The 13,244-nt window shown below is 42.7% G+C and overlaps 1 protein-coding gene across 2 annotated transcripts in view; it reads left to right on the top strand.

Annotated features, from left to right (window-relative positions):
- The window catches only part of LOC147747926 (flavin-containing monooxygenase 5-like), a 418,557-nt gene that overhangs the window by 357,912 nt on the left and 47,401 nt on the right, over positions 1–13,244 (top strand). For both annotated transcript variants that reach the window (XM_086956872.1, XM_086956863.1), the window contains exon 7: positions 8,985–9,340. In XM_086956872.1, the coding sequence (XP_086812998.1) occupies positions 8,985–9,340 (356 nt within the window). The remainder of the gene's footprint in view (positions 1–8,984; positions 9,341–13,244) is intronic.

Raw genomic sequence — 13,244 nt, 5'->3', positions numbered from 1 at the left:
GTGCTGCGTAATTTTCATAAATTCAGGGATGTATCATATTCACAAGAATATGGCGCACCCCTGTCTTTACGCTTGCACCAGTGCTAAAAAGAGCGGCCTTATGCATGTGTTGCAGGGATGTTTGTTTATCTGCAGGAAGGGACGCCTTCCTGTACATAAACAATCATTAAAGGCGATTTGCTCCTGCAGCACACCTAGAAAGAGCAAAAAAATTAGGAGAAATGAAAGTATTTCACCTAATTGGTCACTCTAACACCTGCTTTTCAATGGCGTTAGTTTTTGATGCTTCCTCAGATTTACACATCCTTGTGAATCAGGGGTAGGGTCAAAAAGCAATGGCTGTTGCTATGGAACGCCAACAGCAACACCCATTGCATGCCCCTTTCACGCAGATACCTGCGTGAAAGGGTATTATATTTACAAAGCGGCATTCAGCCATACAAAGTATCTTAACACTGCTTTGTAAATATGGAGCAGAGCATTGTGTCACGAGAGCGTCGTAAAAGGTGACACTCCTATGGCGCAATCCCCTTGAAAATATGCCCCTGTGTTTTTGCCATAGTAGGTGACATTCAGCAAAGAATAGTCCTGTTGTGAAGCCTGCTAAAACAAGAGTGACATGGGCTAATTCATAAAAGTCAGGAGTCCCACTGTCCAATTACCATTGCTCTCAGGTGTCAAGAGACATGCAGCATGGAACTCACCGCTCATATAGAACCAGTTAGGGGTTATACAGCCAATCTTAAACCGGGTCGGACTGGGAACACAAACTAGCCCTGGCAATTCTGCAGACCCCAGATGGGGGTTGGGGTGTGCTAACGAGAAGAAGCACTGTTTCCACTTTAGCACTGCTCTCAGTTTTGTTACAGGGGGCGATATGGCAGCACTGCTGCAAAACTGTCCTCCAGTAACAAAACCGGCCCCCACCCTTCCAGCCCAACCAGAAAACGCTCGGTGCCCGCTACAGCCAGTCCGGCCTTAAACTTAAAAATAGAGTGATTAGTGGTGCTGGTATGAGGCTAGCACCCAAATCATGCCCAACAGCGTTACCAAAACATCAAAACATGGCTGTTATCAGACAAGATTTTAAGATGACAGGTGAAGCCATGAGTTTGGAGGCACACGCTGGACCCACCACACCAACACAACATCATTTTGGAATGTGAACCAGGATTTAGTATTAGGATACAACTATATCTCTGGAATTGTATGTGCTAGAAAGCCAATGCAAACATTTCTGGAATCAGGGAAATCGACCACTGTTAAAAGGACACCATCTGAAGGCATACTGCACACTCTCCATTCCATCCTAATAGTGACCCTCACTCCTGTGACCGAGTCATAGCACACACTTACTAATGTACTCTGCAGGAAAGGAACCCTACATCAACCCTCTGAGTTGATCCAGAAACGTGGACATGTCCAATGTACATTCTCATGGACAGTTGTCTGAAAGCACTCCTGACACACTCCTCCATCTTCCCATCCAGGCATGCACTATGAGCCATAATTGAATAGATGAGTAGAAAATTGCAGGTCCTCAGCCCAAAGGAACCACCCTCAACATCCTGAAAATACACACAGTGCAACTAACTACACTACGTGTGAAAGCATCCAGTTCATACTCTCTGAACCCAACTGATCTAGGTTGCATCTCAGTTCACATACTCATAACCAACCATGATACCATGACTAAAACTACTGCTGGTAGAACGACACATGCCCTTAACGAAAAAAACTGTGTTTGCCTCTGTCACACACAAACTCGATTGAAGTATTACCAGTATGGATCTGTAGAGCCGCCAAAAGGAGGTGTTCTGACCTGAGTCCACCAGCAACTTCATCCTTGGCTCCTCCTAACTAAATACTAATCTTAGGACTGTCACCATTAGTCTCTCACAGAACACAGTCTGTTCAGTCAACCCGCTGTCACAGAAGGGCATGCGGTTACCATTCATGCAACAGACAGAAGGAATATCAACAAATTCAGAAAATATGCTGGGAAGGAAAGACGCAACGTTGCTTGTGGGGGACTAGCTTAAAGCACAGATTTGAAAAAAAGTTGATAGTTCAAAGGTCATTTTCAGTACTTTCAATGAGTATTCTGAAAGTAGCAGGGTCAGGCAGCCACGACTTACTGCTGGAGGAGCAGTGGGGGTTAAAACATCTGAAGGAGCTGTCCCTAGCTAACAGCCTTCTCCCCCAATGCCATACTTAGTTCACCCAGATCAGTGCGGGATCATTCCCCACTAAAGCACAAGACATTGTGCTTGTAGTGTCCAGATGGTGCTAGCTCACCTTGAGTAACTGAAAGACCCTACTGCTCTGATGTTAATCATCTTTGACAAGGCCTTTGAATCAGTTGATTGGTCCTTTATGGAGGTAGTGCTCATGAAACTGGGCAGAGGCCCGATTTTTGTTCATTCATCCTGGTCCTGTACACACATTTATGGGTGCAGGTCTGAGTCAATGGCACCCTTTTGGATCCCTTCCTAAGTGGACAAGGCCCCAACCCTTCCCCTCTTTTGTTTGCATTGGTCATCGAGCCATTGGCGGCATGGATGAGATGGGGATCTTTGACTGTGGAATAGCTGTAGATGAGAGACTAGCACTATACGGAGATGATACACTCCTGTTCCTGGCCTGCCCCTGCCTGGGTTCACTGATAGAATATTGATGCCCAAAATATCCCCATACACAAATTTCGAGCTATAAATATCGATGTCAAAAATACTGACAACCTATATTTATAATGGTAAGTATAAAATTATCAAAAAAAAGATATTGATGTAAAAAATATTGATGTACAAAAAAATTGATTTTTTTATATATGTAAAAAAAATGTTAAATATATTAACTCCTTGTGTGTGTCGGACGGCCGGGGCCATTCAACGTCACGGTGGGCGTGTGCGGAGGACGGCCGGGAGCCGTCCAAACTCTGCCCACACAATAAAACAGCTGCACTGCGCGAAAATTCGTGCAGCGTGGAAAGGTTTAAATAATACAATTACCTTTAAAATAATTATTTGGATTTAATATACATTTTAACAAATATAAAAAAAGAAATTAAATTTAAGAAAATGTAAACATACATATATAAAATGGAATATATATATTGACTTTAACACCAGTAAACTATTAATTTGAATTTACTTTTTAAATTTTACTAATACATAACATTTTACAAATAAATATATAGGCACCTGTAGCATAAAATCCAATTAAAATCATTATATTATAAATTAAAACATTAAAGTATTTAATAGTCATTAAACTTCAATTTTGCACTACATTGGGTGCAACAGTAGGGCAAGTGTTGGATAGAAGAGGGGTAAAAATATCTATTCCCACTCCAGTGAGTGCAACAGTAGGGAAAATGTTGGATATCGAAGGGGTAAAAAAAATACTATTCCCACTCCAGCGAGTGCAACAGTAGGGAAAGTATTGGATAGCGGAGGGGTAAAAATTACTATTCCCACTCCAGTGAGTGCAACAGTAGGGAAAGTGTTGGATAGCGGAGGGGTAAAAAATATTATTCCTACTCCAGTGAGTGCAATAGTACAGAAAGTGTTGAATACTGGAGGGGTAAAAATTACTATTCCCACTCCAGTGAGTGTAACAGTAGGGAGAGTATTGGATGGTGGAGGGGTCAAAATTACTATTCCCACTCTGATGAGTGCAACAGTAGAGAAAGTGTTGGATAGCACTGGGGTAAAAATTACTATTCCCACTCCAGTGAGTGCAACAGTAGGGAAAGTGTTGGATAGTGGAGGAGTAAAACTTACTATTCCCCCTCCAGTGAGTGCAACAATAGGGAAAGTGTTGGATAGTGGAGAGGTAAAACTTACTATTCCCACTCCAGTGAGTGCAACAGTAGGGAAAGTGTTGGATAGCAGAGGGGTAAAAATTACTATTCACACTCCAGTGAATGCAACAGTAGTGAAAGTGTTGGGCAGCCGAAGAATAAAACTTACTATTCCCACACCAGTGATTGCAACAGTAGGGAAAGTGTTGGATTGCGGAGGGGTAATAATTACTATTCCCACTGCAGTGAGTGAAACAGTAGGGAAAATGTTGGATAATGGATGGGTAAAAATTACTATTCCGACTCCAGTTAGTGCAACAGTAGGGAAAGTGTTGGATGGTGGAGGGGTAAAACGTAATATTCCCACTCCAGTGAGTGCAACAGTAGGGAAAAGGTTGGATAGCGGAGGGGTAAAAAACACTATTCCCCCTCCAGTGAATGCAACAGTAGGAAAAGTGTTGGATAGCGGAGAGGTAAAACTTACTATTCCCACACCAGTGAGTGCAAAAGTATGGAAATGTTGGATAGCAGAAGGGTAAAAATTACTATTCACACTCCAGTGAATACAACAGTAAGGAAAGTGTTGGATAGCAGAGGAGTAAAAATTACTATTCACACTCCAGTGAATACAACAGTAGTGAAAGTGTTGGATAGCCAAAGAGTAAAACTTACTATTCCCACTCCAGTGAGTGAAACAGTAGGGAAAATGTTGGATAGCGGAGGGGTAAAAATTACTATTCCCATTCCAGTTAGTCCAACAGTAGGGAAAGTGTTGGATGGCGGAGGGGTAAAACTTAATATTCCCACTCCAGTGAGTGCAACAGTAGGGAAAATATTGGATAGCGGAGGGGTAAAAATCACTATTCCCCCTTCAGTGAGTGCAACAGTAGGGAAAGTGTTGGATAGCGGAGGGGTAAAAAAATTACTATTCCCACTCCAGTGAGGGCAACAGTAGGGAAAGTGTTGGATAGCAGAGGGGTAAAAATTTATATTCCCATTGGAGTCAGTACAAAATTAAAAACAAACAAAATATCAACTACATCACAAAGGATTTTAAAAAACAAAAAAAAGAAAACGTATAAAATATTAAAAATTTACAGAAGATAAAAACATTATGATGTTAAAAATATCTAACAAATACCTAGGAAGATTTGTTTGTAAATTGTTTTAAATAATTTACAAACAAATGTTTTTAATAAAAATTGTTTATAATCAAAACATTAATTATTACATAAATGTAATCTGTTTTATTCCCTACCTTATAACACCACACAATTCAAAACACACATCTAAATTTTGTGTTTTAAATGTACCTCCATAATGAACATAATTAATTATCAATGAAAGAAATATAATTAATTAAACAACAAATTAAAACAGATAAAAATGAATTTACTCCCCAAACATTACCCCTATAAAACCGAAACCCACACAAAATAAAAATTAACAATTACCATAAATATTCATGAATTGATAAATTCATATTAATGATCAACTAATTAATGTTTAATTAAACATAAATTACTTTCCAACCTCTACCCCAATAATCACTACAAACCACACCTAAAAATCATTACGCAATTTTCAGAAGAAATTTTACATTAATAAATTAATATCAATTAACAACAATTTATTAATTCATTTAAAAGATTTTACTTCCCAACCTTCACCACTATAAATCCCACATCTCACTTCTAAAAGTAATTAAATTATTGCCATATCTAAATTGTATTTAATTAACTAACATTAGTTAACTAATAATTATTAATTAATTATAAATAAATTACTTACCAGCCTATTCCCACATAAACCCCACCACCCACTCCTAAAAGAATAACACAATTAACATATTTAATTAATTAATTATAATTAACAATCAATTACTAATTAATAATAAATTCATTCCCACAATTAACACTATAACATATAAATTAAATAAATATTAATAAATAAAAAATAGTAATACATTTATTATGATTAAATTACTTCCCACCCTATTCCCATGTAAACCCACAACCCAATCCAAAAAAATGATACGATTAACATAATTACCAATTAATCAATTAGTAATTGCCAACCAATTAATAATACATTAATAATAAATTAATTCCTACAATTAACACTATAAAATCTAAATTAAAGAAATTCTAATAGATAAAAAATAATTAATTTATTATAATTAAATTACTTTCCACCCTATTCCCCTATAAACCCACAACCCACTACAGAGCTAAAAAACACAAAATGTAATTAAAATACAATTAATAACTACTAAACATTTAACACCTATATTAAAAAATAAAAGCAATACTTATCCTAAAAAGTAGTTCACATACTTTTAAAATACATACTAAAATACATAACACTAATTAAAACATCGATATTTTAAACAACTATATTTTTGCAAACCATATTAATGACTTCTATATTTTCAAAAACGATATTTCGTACCTCCCAGCCAATATTCCTGACCATGATATTCTTGCTGTCAATATTTCTGCATCACGACATTTCTAACTTGATACTTGTTTATGTCGACATTAAAAACTCGATATTCTGTCTGTGCACCCCCTCCCTGGTGGGTACTCGCCTGCTTCAGATACTGACACTCTATGGGGAAGCATACCGCATGGGGGCAATTGGACCAAGTCCCTTTAAGTGCCCTAACAGGTGAAATGAGCACGATAGAGTGGCAGATGAAGCTAATAGTCCTCAGGCAGAGGTTCAATATTTGGGAGTGCATATAGCATTGGAACTCAACCTCACATGGTTGCCCATTAGGATGGCGGGTGCATCGCCCCGCCGGGCCGGTGGCAGCCTTCGCCGGCCCGACAGGGGCAGCCCGCCATCGTCCATGATTCACCCCCGCTTTATTAGGATGGCTGGGGGGTCCGCGGCGGACGGCAAGACCGTCCACTGGGTTTCCGCCAGTCGACACGTCGACAGGGCGGAAAACTGACGCAATATGGTGGCGGTGTCTGTAAGACACTGCCATCCATATTATTATGAGGGTGGAGATGAGCCTGCGGTCTTCGCTGTTGGGGGCCCATAGCGGGACCCCAGGATGTTGGAGGGAGGGTAGTGTACATGGGGGGTACTTATGGTACTCCCCTGCATTGGCATGGACAAAGTGGCAGGCACCGAGCGGTGCCTGTCACCTTGTGCATGCCAATGGACAACGTGCATTCCCAGCATTGTGGCGGGCGGTGCTGTGAGCCCCGCCCACCACAATGCTGGGAATGGGAGATGCCACAGTGGCAGTGGCATCCTAATTGCAGGTGCGGCACCGCCGCACCACTGGTGGACGGTCCTGCATTCCGTTACGTTGCGCCCCCATCATAATCGGCCCCATTGTCTCTAAACTTATCCGTGCTGATGTCAAAATTAATGGAGGCCCTCACCAGGTGGTCCAACCTTCCTTCAAATGTGCTCAGCATCGTGGTGCTGTTCAAAATAATCATGCTGCCACGCATACTCTATACATTGCAACATTTCCCCTTGCCCATACCCAGGGACTTCTTCCAAAAAGTATCTGCCAAACTCTGCTCCTTCTTTTGGTCAAATCAACTGCCCAGGATGTCATTCGGTAAATGTGTCCAGCTGTCATAAGATGGAGGAATGGGCATGGGTGACATCCACCTTAATTACTGGGCTTCACAACTCTTAATAATCAACGACTGGATGACCAAGGTATGGAATGACCGGCAGCGCAAGGGGCTTGATAATAAGACCCCCAGTTTATAAAGGACACACAGATAGGCCAACTTTCATATTCCAAAGAGTACACTGTTGTGCTGGCTTCAGCATTGCAAGTACCTAAAGCACCTTAAACATTCCTAATTCCAAATTGCTTAGTTTTAACGCACTATTGCCTGGCAAGTAAATCCCATATTGCCCCGTATGTTTTCATATTCCTTCCCATAACACTCACCAAAGTGGCCTTTTAATTCATGTGCTGGCCAGTGGCCTTTGGACCGGCGGCTAGTGCTTGGAGGCAGCGGCGTAGCATGGGTTGCCAGCACCCAGGGCACTGCAAGTATCCTGCAACGTTTCTTTTAAAATGTTGTGCCCCTAAGGATGCCCCTGCGGCCCTAAGAATGCCTGTAAGAATTATGAGCCTGCAGCAATCGCCCCTGTTGCCCCGCCCACACTAAACCATTGCTTGGAGGATCAACAGATGGCTAACCATAGGTAGAAATCCCTTCCTCACTTATCACAGTCATCTTGCAGCAGTAGAACCAGCTTCAATCTGTTGTTCACCTAGTCCAAGGCTTAGGAGGTTGTTCATCAACACTGAAAAAGGAAAGATTATTATTATTATTATTCCATCTTGCTTCTAGACTTTTGATTGTTTCCTATGATCTTTCAGTCGTTCAGTTCTGTCTCCCTTACATTATCTCCTGTCATTTAATTCCCTTTTCAGGGGTGTTGATGATGCTGTAATCACTTTAAAAACCTCCTACCAGAAAATATTAATTTGATCTGCCTATTTTATTTCATTTTCTTACTCATTCGAGGACTTTACATGTTCACCTTTACCTTGGCATTCCCATAACTTAACGCCCCCTGCCTTTTGAAATTTGATTTCTCTATTGTGTACCATTATAAAGTCTTCTTGAGGCTCAAACCCAAGCCTGAATTTGTATTATTCCGCGACTCATGAAAAAAATGCCTGACATGAGCAGGGTCAGGCATCTCTCACGCTTCACATCCGCAGATAGCATGTAATGTCATACAGGGTGCATAGTAGTTGTCCATGCGTGGGTAATGCATGTAAATGGAATGGTGGGCCCTAGTACTGAGGAACATCTCCTCAATCATGTTCCTCGCTAATTCAAAATCCCCTTACATCATTTTTTAATGAACCAAAAGCCAACAGCTATTTTGCACCTATCAGCAATGACAGCTCAGATTTGAAAAGTACGTTGACAATTCTAGAAAATGTCCAAGTAAGAGTTGCTTCTTAAACAGGCTGTCTGCTAGCTAGTGTGACCACAACTAGTTAAATGGTGTGCTATATGTTAAGGGAAGCTTATATGTTTTCCCTTTGTCAAGAGATATGTTTAACCTATATCTGTCCTCAAATATTCAAAAAATCATGCGGAACTCGTTCCACTATATAGCAAATTGCTTACTATGAACTACTACTTAATATGCAGTTTCATACTTCTTGTTGCAGACTGAATGATCAGCATCCAACAATTAACGATGACCTGCCCAATCGCATTATTTCTGGGAAAATACTGATGAAGGCCAACGTGAAGAGGTTCACCGAAACAGCCGCTATCTTTGAGGATGGCAGTATCGAGGAAGATATTGATGTGGTCTTTTTCTGTACAGGATACACCTTCTCCTTCCCTTTCTTTGATGATTCTGTTATCCAAGTCAGCAGCAACAAGACCTCTCTGTATAAAATGGTCTTCCCTCCAAAGCTGGAAAAGGCGACGCTGGCATTCATTGGTTTAATCCAGCCTATTGGGGCCATAATGCCTATTTCTGAGCTCCAAGCTCGCTGGGCAACACGAGTTTTCAAGGGTGAGTTTTGCAATCGATGAAAGGGATTTCTGTTTCTATTTCGGATGTGTGAAACTATAAGAATATATAGTGGGTTAAAGTTGGTGTTAATATACTAGAATGATTATTCCTCTTCGAGAGCTAATTGAAATATCATTTGAAGAAACCAAATTTAGCTTACAGGTCACTTCATTTGAAACTTTTTATCGAGTTTAGCACAAGAAGCTAGGGGGCAGATTTACTAAGATTTTGCATTGATGTTGAGTCAATTGCAGTCCTGACCAAATAATTTGTGTTATTTACTAAGCTACGCAAAGTCACTTAGTGTTGTTTAGTAAATACAAAGCAGCACAAAGCAGCATATAGTTGGGCATTGCATTACCTTGCACTGGGAAGGCGTTCTAAGAGGGGAGAATGGGCGTTGAATCACAAAAAAGGAGAGGGGAGGCATGATTGCAATATGTCTAACCACTGGCAATTGCTCGGGTTAGCATCCCAAACCATTGTTCTTTTGCTAACCATGCCACCACAGTATGGACCCAGCCATATGCAAATCTGCCTTGATCCTACTCCTCATAGGAACCATCCAGCCTAAACTGCTAGGCCAGGTTCAGAACACAAACAATTTAGGACCAGTTTCACCCTGATAAGAGCTCTTCAGCCAGGTATAGCTTAGTTCCAGAGGTGCATTGAGCACAATACCCACATCTGGGCATACCCTTGCCAGGGGGGTACATAAAACACACAAAAGGTGATGGGAGGAATGCTTGCAGTATGTCTAACCCAGGTGTCTCCAATCAGTGGATTGTGAGCTCCCAGACACCTTCAAAGTAGGTCGCAGATTTGAGTTCATTTTTAAATTAACACAGGGTCACTTTTTAGGTCGAGCAGACCTACCCTCAATGCGTGAGCATTGAAGGTCTCTGCTTCAGACCTATTGTGGCCCGTATTTAGGAATGTGGACAGCTACCAGACGCACGCTTTGACGAGGTCAGATTTCACCTCGGGAGCGAGCGTCTGGTAGCTGCGCATGCGCGGTGCAAAGCCCTTGCTCACACACAGACACAGGCAGCCCCACCCCTCTGCATGCACGCACGCACGCACACACACACACAGGCGCGCGCATGCACACGCAGGCATACGGCACCCATACAGGCACACATACAGGCACACTATCCCCTACCTCGCATTCTCTCTCAATCACACACAGTCACGCATGCGCACACACGTTCCCTCGCGCACACACGCGCGCACACCCCCCCCCCCCGGCATACACACAGGCACGCACGCACTTCACATCAGCCCTGGGCCCCACTCACCAACTGCGCTCTTCCGGCGGGGCTCCTCACGGCGCGTCTCCTCATCTAAATCGGGGCTCCCTCAGGTCAGAGGAGCCCGCAACAGGCGCCACACTCCTCCTTCTCCTCGGCCCCCTCCTGGGGACCCGGGCTACACCGGACGGCAGGGCGCTCCATGCGTCGGCAGCTCGCGGACCTCGGGAGGCGGGACTTCCGGATTGGCCGGCCGGCCAAGAGCTTCCGGGTCGCCGCGGGCAGCGCGGCGGCACTCTCGTTCCTAGTAGTATTGGTAGTTGCCACTGTTGTTTCTGTATGTAATTGGGTGGATGTCAGACCTCTATCTGCTGACGGAAATGCCCCCCCCCCCCCAATATAATCAACCCAATAAATAATAAATAAATGCACATGGGTAGATTTTCGCACGCCGCAGAAGGTGTTTTGTATCTTTTTATACCCATAACTAGGCTTTCGCTGGTTGGACTTCTTTCTAGATAGTATAGTGCGTAAGAAGTTTGTTTTACGTCTAATTCCTTGACATTTTCTGTCCCACTAAATAGTCTATTTTTAAATGTAATTATTTCAATATGTTCACGTGCTTTTGATCGCAAAAGGGTAGTGTGCCTCGCTTTCGGAATTCGAGTAGAGAAGATTAATGCGTACTTGATCTCGTAACAGCATAGGAAAATACTGATATCTTGCCTGGGTATGACATGGCCGCCACACTGCGCAAGCTCGTTAGCGGGAGTTTACGGACCATGAATCGTGAGAGTGGCACGTGCGTCAAGACACGACGAGCAGTGCGCGAGCGTTTTAGATTAAGGGCCGGAAATTCTGTGAGTGCGGCATTTCCTCAGGCGATGCTTTTCTTCTAAAAAAATAGATTTATTCGAGCTTATGCCTATTATCTCTGTTGTTCCTTCGTTCCTCACTTGTGTTACTGTGTGTTGCCAGCAAAATATCTGCCTTTTTAGCACTTTAAATGATGTTATATGAAATTGTAGTTCCTGGTACCCTCGTCCATACAAGCGACGCAATGTAGTTCAATAGTCTATTGAGCTTTTTTCTTTCATGTTATTTTTGTTAACTATAACATGTTTAAACGAGGGACTTTTTTAATATTAATCGTGTGAGGTATTTAAAGGAGGGGGTGTTTACAGGTTTTGGTACGGAGACTTAGCTTTGAGCGGTGCTGAGGATGAATACTGTCGTTCGGGCGTTGTACACTTTGGGTTTGAAATTATATGGAATATCTGGAACATTTTTGGGTTTAAATAAAGACATTTTGAAAAAAAAATGGCAGACATTTGGGGTTTGAATGAGGGACGTTTTGGTGTTGAATGAGCGACACTGCATTATTAAAGTAGATGATGGGGTTTAAATGAAGGGCTTAAAGTTTGTAAATATAATTTATCTTTCAATGCTAGTACTTAAGCTACAGAAAATGTGTCATTAAAATTAATTTGCATTATGTTATGCTAGGTTCTGCTACTCTACTGTATGTAAACAATGTGTGTTTGTTCTAAACACACATTGAGAGCAAGCACACATTAGACTGCTTCCGAAGCTCAGAAATAGAGTGGAAAGTTCTAGATCTTCAATCAATCAATCAATAAATAAATCAACCAGGGGTTTTAAGCGTGCTACTCGCCCGTGAGAGTCTCAAGGCTCTAGGGGGTGGGGGTTCTGCAGCTCTGTTTAGTTGAAAAGCCAGGTCTTGAGGGCCTTCCTGAAGGTGTTCAGGGTGGGGGGCGAGTCTGATGCCTGCCGCCTGCCGCCTGCCGCCTGCCGGGAGCTCTTTCCAGGTTATGGCCGCAATGTGAGAAGGATCTTTCACCTGCTCTGGCTCTGCGGATGCGAGGGGTTTTGGCCAGTTCGAGGTTAGAAGATCGGAGGTTCCTTTTGGGTATTTATTTATTTTTATTTTACAGGTTTTATATAGCATTGGCTAGACCCGGAGGTATCCGAGCGCTTCACAGGTGCCTAAACAAGATTCCAAGAGTTGATCAAAACACAGAATATGCAATACAATAAAAACAGACGTTCCATTGTGGTCTGATAAACATGGTCACTACAAAAGCATATACATTTGCATATAAAGTGGCTGGTGAGGGGAACATGCTTCAGGGCTGAGCTGTAGGTGAGGTAGAAATTTGTCAAAGGATAGGCGAGGTTAACAACAGATTAGGGGGGATTGTTAAAAAAAAAACATAGCTTAAACGATAGGATAACAACAAACGTTTCATTGAGGTCTAGTAGACATATACATAACAAAAGCAGGTACGTATACGCAGGGCCGGCGCTAGGCATGGGGAGCGTGGGCAGCTGCCCAGGGCCTCGCACTCAGCCCACCAGCATGGGGCCCGGACCAATCGTGTACCCTCCCCCTCACACCCTTGCACCCCTCACCCACACTCTCACACTCACACCCCCCTCACCCTCACACCCCCTCACCCTCACCCCCACACACCCTCACCCTCACACATCCTCACCTTCACACACCCTCACCCTCACACACCCTCACCCTCACACACCCTCACTCACCCTCACCCACCCTCACCCCCTCTCCCTCACACACCCTCACCCCCTCTCACCCTCACACCCCCTCACCCTCACACCCCCTCACCCTC

This window comes from Lissotriton vulgaris, chromosome 1_1, assembly GCF_964263255.1.
Source record: "Lissotriton vulgaris chromosome 1_1, aLisVul1.2, whole genome shotgun sequence".
Taxonomy (NCBI): domain Eukaryota; kingdom Metazoa; phylum Chordata; class Amphibia; order Caudata; family Salamandridae; genus Lissotriton; species Lissotriton vulgaris.
Note: the sequence above shows the minus strand (reverse complement) of the source record. Positions and strands in the feature narration are given on the sequence as shown.